This window comes from Torulaspora delbrueckii, chromosome 7, assembly GCF_000243375.1.
Source record: "Torulaspora delbrueckii CBS 1146 chromosome 7, complete genome".
NCBI classification, from domain to species: Eukaryota; Fungi; Ascomycota; class Saccharomycetes; order Saccharomycetales; family Saccharomycetaceae; genus Torulaspora; species Torulaspora delbrueckii.
The window spans coordinates 337,725-345,081 of NC_016507.1; the positions used below are offsets into that span (position 1 = coordinate 337,725).

At 42.7% G+C, this 7,357-nt stretch overlaps 5 protein-coding genes across 5 annotated transcripts in view; 4 read left to right on the plus strand and 1 right to left on the minus strand.

The window, feature by feature from the left end:
• Window positions 1-1,058: 1,058 nt before the first annotated feature.
• OCA5 (Oca5p) lies at window positions 1,059-2,843 on the plus strand (the record flags this gene model as incomplete). The annotated part of the gene is made up of 1 exon (XM_003682702.1): window positions 1,059-2,843. The coding sequence occupies one exon, from the start codon at window positions 1,059-1,061 to the stop codon at window positions 2,841-2,843; it is 1,785 nt and encodes a 594-aa protein (XP_003682750.1).
• Window positions 2,844-3,007: 164 nt separating this feature from the next.
• On the plus strand, window positions 3,008-4,519 carry PRP19 (E3 ubiquitin-protein ligase PRP19; the record flags this gene model as incomplete). The annotated part of the gene is made up of 1 exon (XM_003682703.1): window positions 3,008-4,519. The coding sequence occupies one exon, from the start codon at window positions 3,008-3,010 to the stop codon at window positions 4,517-4,519; it is 1,512 nt and encodes a 503-aa protein (XP_003682751.1).
• Window positions 4,520-4,646: 127 nt separating this feature from the next.
• On the plus strand, window positions 4,647-5,420 carry ENT4 (Ent4p; the record flags this gene model as incomplete). Its single annotated transcript, XM_003682704.1, has 1 exon — window positions 4,647-5,420. One exon carries the CDS (start codon window positions 4,647-4,649, stop codon window positions 5,418-5,420), a length of 774 nt encoding a protein of 257 aa, XP_003682752.1.
• Window positions 5,421-5,687: 267 nt separating this feature from the next.
• On the plus strand, window positions 5,688-5,921 carry UBI4 (ubiquitin; the record flags this gene model as incomplete). Its single annotated transcript, XM_003682705.1, has 1 exon — window positions 5,688-5,921. The coding sequence occupies one exon, from the start codon at window positions 5,688-5,690 to the stop codon at window positions 5,919-5,921; it is 234 nt and encodes a 77-aa protein (XP_003682753.1).
• A 71-nt stretch (window positions 5,922-5,992) lies between these two features.
• Window positions 5,993-7,357, minus strand: part of ECM29 (Ecm29p) — a gene marked incomplete at both ends in the record, with an annotated part of 5,544 nt that continues 4,179 nt past the window's right edge. The window contains one exon of the mRNA XM_003682706.1: window positions 5,993-7,357. This exon is cut by the window's right edge and continues 4,179 nt beyond it. Within this exon, the coding sequence (XP_003682754.1) occupies window positions 5,993-7,357 (1,365 nt within the window).

The following is a 7,357-nucleotide window of genomic DNA, read 5'->3' on the forward strand; positions in this document are numbered from 1 at the left end:
CCAGAAATTAGATCCTGCAACAGGAGAGAAACATCAAGATGCGAGTTAACGCATATTCAACCGGAGCTGGACGCAGCAAAACAAAAGCCGCTCCCTGCTGAGTATGTATTAGCACAGAGTCCTTCCTTACTGCTAAAGTGCGTTGTTTTGTTTGTAAATAGACATCGTCTGGTGATGAGTCGATTAATGGATTGAGTGGTTTATTCGCCGGGCTGCCCAATCGGGACGGTAGGCACAGGGGTGGGGCATGCGTTCGACAAAAAGAGACACATGTCTCTAATGGATCATGTGTGACTAAAGTGGTAAATGGCTGAGGGGGTATCTTCTAATTTCCCAAAATAGACATCTGGTCGATTACCCGAAAAGGTGAAGGTAATCAAAGTGTTTATGTCACGTGCTTATCACGTGGTTGTAGCTGAGTATATAACTTCTATGATACAGTATATAGGTGGTGAATAAAGTAAACTGGACTTGTTCTATCCTATTGAAGTTATGTGGAACACAGTAAATGACTTCTTATGCTTGTGATATTATATAAGACTCTGTAGAAATCAAAAAATAGGGTAGCATAGGTGAAGTGTTCATATGTGTGTAGGACACTGAGTTTTGATGAGCGTTCATGGAAAAACCAATTGGAAGTGGCATATGTGTAATAACACATAGATTTTTAATCAACCGCAAGCCAGGATTGCGAAGCCTAAACTTTTGGATCTGATTGATTAAAGGAATATTGCCCGAATTATATATATGTAAAATGTGGTACAAACAAATATAGTGAAGCTCACATTTTGGTAGAGCCGGAAAGTTATTAATTGCAAAAACTTATTTTTAATTGTACCTACGCTCTACGCTGATTTGAACTCGGTTAGCACGACAGGATAGAAGTGATTATACATCGAATTCTCATCTGGTAGCGCCTTCTGGCTCACATGATTTTCCACATTTTCACCATTTCTCGCTCAAGACAAATCTGCAAAGAAGTGTGGTGAAAAAAAGCTCTTATCGATGATTGAAGCGATGAGCCATTGAAGGTGGAATCACAATCAGGCTAGCCATTTATGGTAGACAAGAAGGGCTCGATGGCCAGTGGCCATCACCACCATGTTAAGAATCTGAAACAACAACAGCGAAACAGGATGCTTGTGGCCGAGATGGTGGATCTGGTGGAGGAGAATGATCACGATTCGCTGGCCTTCCTGGCCCGTAACTGCGGTGTACCGCCGCAATTACGACACATTGTGTGGCCTATCCTTCTGAAATATCATCCGATGTGTATTTCGCCCAATATAGTTTCCAATGTGGCCACTTGGGACCCAACCGCGAATTCTTACCGGTTGGTCGATAGCGAGAGAGGTCATAAGGGAGATTCATCACCAGAAGATTCAGAAGCTTTGATTATGCATGATCTTAGGAAATATTTTCACTCTAGAAGTAATGGCAATGTAAATGGGTATGCTACTACAAGTTCGTCCGAAGTCTCCACTCTGAGTTCGATGGATACGAGTTTACTGACTGCAGAAGATGAGTTAGAAGTTCTTGAAGAGTTGAAGAGGGCAGTGATAAGGTTTCTAGAGAAGTGGGGACAGATTTTCAAGTACGAGAGTGGGCTTGCGTGGATTGCAACTGGTTTGGCTGAATGGGTCCCTGTAATGGAAAGTAGTCTCGACGAAGGTCCTGTAGTGTTGAATGGGAAAAAGCATTCACATTCTCATACACCGCCTTTCTCGCATCCGAGTGGCGCTAATTCACTTTGTGTGACTCCTACGACGGCAACTGCTCACAATCATCTGTGCGTGTCATACCTTTACAAAGAATACCCACTACCCAGGAGCCTGAGGCGCAAATTACCCCGGGAGCCACCTTTCGCATTCGACCAAATCTTTGAGCGGTTGGCGCTCGTCATCTTGCATTGTCCGGACTCGATACTGGCACAGAAGCAGCTGGCATTCCACTCGAACTCCAAAGAATCTCTATCAAACTATTTCCCAATCATATCTGGTGGCGATCTTTCCTACCAGACCCAAGTCTTCTTTAGAGTCATTTCTTCTATCCTGCCAGAACTTTATCAGCCTTTTACCGAGGAAAGTGTATTACAGTCGAGTAATAAGCGATCGAGCTGGCTTTACTGGTGGATTAAATGTTCTGGTGCTAGGGCGCTGCAACGCCAGGATAGAGCCCGTCTATGGGATATATTGCTTGGTTGGAGACCAGAACCAAATATGAATTGCATCAACTTTTACCTCAATTACAATACTAAGAAATTCGATCACCTTTACAAGAGGCCATCCAATAAACATTTGGATTTTCTAAAATCAGTGGCGAAAAATGATCCTTTTTGGTTCCCAGATCTAGACTCGATACCGTTGGGTTCAGCAAAGTACAAGTTCGATTACGAAGTTTTGAAAAAAATCCTTCTCAACAACTGCAATGGTAATAATGCAGACGACCAAACGAACACGAGTGAAGACGGCATTTCATACTCGTTAATAGATCCTCACCTGCAACTGGTTTTCGTTTATGTTGCCATCTTGCAGTACAACGAGTTCAAATTACTCGAATTCGAAGAAACCGAGATATCGGAGTATTTGAACAACGTGCCGATGCTATCCAAGGCCGACGATCTGTGCTACCGCAAACTTTACGAGCTCGATAGTTTAGCGGATTGCCCAAGCTCTGGAAGTCAAGAAGATTTACACAAAAGACCTGGGTCGTCCAATATGTTGATTGAAGTCGGAAACGACGCCAAGGCTTCGCACTCTTTTAATGATCTTTTAAACATGGCAGGAGATATATGGAGAAAATGGCTATGGAATGAACTAGAAGATAGTTCGCTAGAAGAGTAACTTAACAGCATTTTATATAGGGTCCTAGTTTCGAAGATGGCATATATGTTTACGTTTAGAATGAGAAGCTTGGAAGGTAATACTAAATACCTTCATCTTTCAAAGCTTGAGATTGTTCAACACTGACCAGTTCAATAGGGCAATTCAAGCGTCAAGAGGTTTCAATGTTTTGTGCCATTAGTGGGAAGCCAACAAGAGTCCCAGTTTTGTCTCCTTCATCAAAATGTGTCTTTGAAAAACAGCTGATAGAGGAATATGTTCAACAAGAAGGTAAGGACCCGGTAAACGATGCAGCATTGACTGTTGATCAACTTATACCGATAGCACAGACTCCCGAGCAAACTTCTCTTGCGAATAATTTGAACTCTTCCACTTTGAATAGTAATTACAGTATACCAAATCTGCTATCAAGTTTACAAAATGAATGGGATGCAGTTATGTTGGAAAATTTCAAGCTAAGGAAACAACTGAATCAATGCACAAAACAACTGTCCACAGCTCTTTACCAGAGAGACGCGGCAAAGATAGTGGCAACAAAGGCTATGGCAGCTAATGAAGGGTTGAAGCGTGAATTAGCACAATTGGTATCTGAACTGGGATCTACAGCTGCCGCGGAAGTCGAAGAACCTGATATGGGACTTTTAGAGAGGCTTAGACATGAGTCTGAGGCCTATCTCGCCAAAACAAGGAAAATTGGTAGCGATTTTAATCTTTCAGTGATAGCGCCCTTCCGGCTTGAAAAGCAATACACTGTCAATGACTCTCTCAATTTGCATCGAGCTATTTCGTTGCGTCTAGAATCGCAGCAGAAGCTTGCCTTTCAACTGTCGATTGCCTCCGAGGTGTGCAGTTTAATTGGCCCTTCGAATTATCGCACAATTGAAGTGCCTTTGAAAGACGAGGTTAGATATATAAAATGCACCGCTAGCGGTGAGCAGCTACTGTTTGCTCCTGCACACGGGTCATGTTGCATTCACGATCTGGTCAAAAATGTGACATATGACACAGAGGTCGAGAGTCGAGGTGTCATCTATATGTCATCTCATGAAGAAATTTTGAGCGATCACTTCCTATGGGCAAGTAATACTGGCAGAATAGGTCTTACCACACTCAACGGTGAGAAAACATTCGTCATCATTGAGGGCTCTTCAGATGAAGAATTTTTCACTGCAACTTATCATAAAGACGGTATACTCTTTGCTCTCGCCAGTAAAAGTGCGATCAAGATTTTCGATTTAAGCAGGCCAAGTGAGCTTCCTACTGTTTTCCAAGTTGGTGAACAAATCAATGCTGAGGGAGAGATCAAAAGAGTCCAGTTTAGTAGTAATGGTTACTGGATGGTAGTCCAATGTGGCGATGTTGTTATAAGTTTTGATCTAAGGAAAGAACCAGGAACTTTGGCCGTAAACGCCTTTCCACTTGGTACTGAGCTATGGGACATGGATGTCTCTGGTAGGAATCTAGTGCTGCTCACTGCATCCGACGATGATCACTACAAACTAGACTTCTACGACTTCCAGAAATCCAAAAAGATTTGGAAATCGGTCAATACTACGTTCGACGTTAAGATAGAACAGGATTCCAAGATTAAAGACTTTCTCATGCTTTTTACAAAGGAGGGGCCGGTAGCAGTAATTCAAACTTCGAACGAAGTTATTCTTTATACCACTCAATAGTGTACCTGTAGATAAAACTGAAATTTCTTAAGCGCGGGTTTTCCGCTTAACGAAGTGGACTAGCATAGTGAGCCAAGAGTAAACGACGGCGTGAAGATACGCTTTGAGGCTTCCACGACACGCACAGATGCCATTGCTGGATTCGGTGAGGACCTTAGTCCAGTCTACAACCGAACTCAAAGTTAAACAGGCTACTGATGAGAACGAAAGTTCAGGTGCCACGGGAACGCTTATGAACGAAATTTCAGTGCTCACATACAGTCCAAAGACTTTGAAGGAAATCGTACAAGTCGTGAGGAAACGTCTGATGGGCCACGGTCGAAGGAATTCGCACAAGATCTGCATTCACCTCGTGAAGACGCTTACACTGGTAACTTACCTGATGAACAACGGCTCCAATGACTTTATCGCATGGGTCCGGGGTAATATGGCCCTCGTAGACTGCTTGAAGGAGTTCAATGTTCAGGATCGCAACGACGAGAAAATAGGCCAACAGATACGAGCCATGTCACAAGACCTGTGCACCTTAATCAAGGATGATGATCTTCTTGAGAACCGCAGAGCAGAAGTTATCCAGTTCAGATCCAGCATATCTTCACCTGGAAGGAAATCTACAGACAATAGTCATTTAAAGAAATGGTCTAGCACAGGCAGAGCAAGCTCAGAGCGTGCGTCGCACGTTCTAAGCATGTCACCGATCACACCGAGCTCTGCAAGCGAATTCCAATGTACATCAAATGCCACACGATACTACGATCGTGGGCTTACTAGTCTAGACCTGAAGAGAAGGTTCGTCAGAGGTCCTAGCACTGATCATTCTACGCTAGATCCTTTACATGAAGAAGAAGACATACAAGCCGGATCGGTCCCATTGAAAACTTCCACGAACCCGTTCCGTTGATACTACCATTCACAAGGCAATTGATACGTATCGAATCCTCTATCATCGATTAGTCCTCGAGATGAGCTTCATTGGTCGTTGTTCTTATAGCGACTGGCTGATTGAAAAAGTCCGGGAATTTGGCGGAGATAAGAGGAAAAGGGGTCAGCTGGCCGGGTGGCGTAGATAAGGGATTTGGAGGTATAAAAGGAGGGAGGATTTGCCACCTCGGGGGTGTGGATCGTTAGTTTCGAGGGTCCATTGACAACACTACCAAGTAAGAGCAGGATGCAGATTTTTGTCAAGACTTTAACCGGTAAGACTATAACTTTAGAAGTCGAATCTTCCGATACTATTGACAATGTCAAGAGTAAGATTCAAGATAAGGAGGGGATTCCACCTGATCAGCAGAGATTGATCTTCGCAGGTAAGCAACTAGAAGATGGAAGAACTCTATCCGATTACAACATCCAGAAGGAATCTACCTTGCATCTGGTTTTGAGATTGCGTGGTGGTTGTTAAAGTATATATCTCATTATTTCAACTCTGTGTATATCTACATAAGAATGCATAGATTTTCTTGGATCGGCCTATTATAGTCCAATATTGCGGAGTTCATTTTCGATTCGCGAGGTTGGATCGAGCTCAGATAGTCCTCTCAGATCTGACTCAATTTGGAATCTCAACCCAGGAGCATGTTTCTTCAAAGAAGCTCCCAACTTTATAGTTTGTATTTTGACATTTTCTATTGCTTCCTTCGTCCCATTGCTCTCAAACAACTTAGACCAAAACTCAAGCAGCAGTTTTTCGAGTCTTGGGTCTACACCACTATCAAGGGAACTCGTAATCTCTTGACCGATCTCGCAAGCAGCCGCTTGGCTCCTCCATGTGTACAAGATGAAATGGTTTTCAAACAGTCGCACAGTTTCTTCAATTGCAAACTTGATCAATGTAAACTGTTGTTCTTTGCTTTTTCTCACGGCTTTGCAAATATTGGTAAAGCTCTTCAAGAGCTTTATTGCGAATTCTTCACGTTCAATGTTTTGCTTCGAAGACTTTCTACTAATTTCAGAATCTGGCTTCATTCTCTTATTCCCACTATCTTCTTCAAGACCCGTATCAGCAACATTCTGGTCGGCAGGATGAAGCAGTTGACCAGTGATTTCTATCAGCTTTTGAACCGATTCTGATTCTGGGAAAGTGGAGAAAAAGCTGCAGTATGGGAAAAAAGCCTTCCTCACATAGCTCTCATTCTTACGTGAGACCTCTCTATCGAATACTTGGCTCAATTTTGTTCTTAAATCGTTATTCTGTTCGACATGATCCTTGAACTTTGTAGTCAAGGACTCTAAAGCTTCCAAAATGACTTCCTTACCTTCCCATGATCTGCCAGACAATGATTCAATAGTGATAAGGAACAAGTTATTGATAAGCTTCTGGCTTACAGAATGATCCACTTTATCACATAGAACTGATATGGATTTACCACATGTTCTTCTGACGGAGAAGTCCGTCGAGCCGATATGCAGCTTTAAAACTTTCATAATCTCATCCAAATAAATTTTGACCGTGCCAGAGCCACTAGTTGAGGCTTCAGTCCAAATCCTTTCGAAATAGGTGCTTGTCTCTTGCTCACTGTCATTAGATGCGATAAACAATAAGGGCATGAATATACTAGCGACGTTTTCAAACTCCGGGAAAGCATACTTGAAAGTGGACTCAATAGCAGTACCTACAACCATTTTAATATCCCTATCACCAGAGAAGTAGCTATCCGAAAGCTGCTTGGCATATTTCACAGCCTTATCTAATGAAGTGACATGGAAAATGTAACCAAATGCGATCGCGAATGCTACTTTGATAGATTGGTTCCGATCATCAATGGCGTTCATGCAGGACTTCAGCAACTTGCCACTCAAGGGTTTCAAAGCCAGTTGATATTTTTTCACCAAAAAATT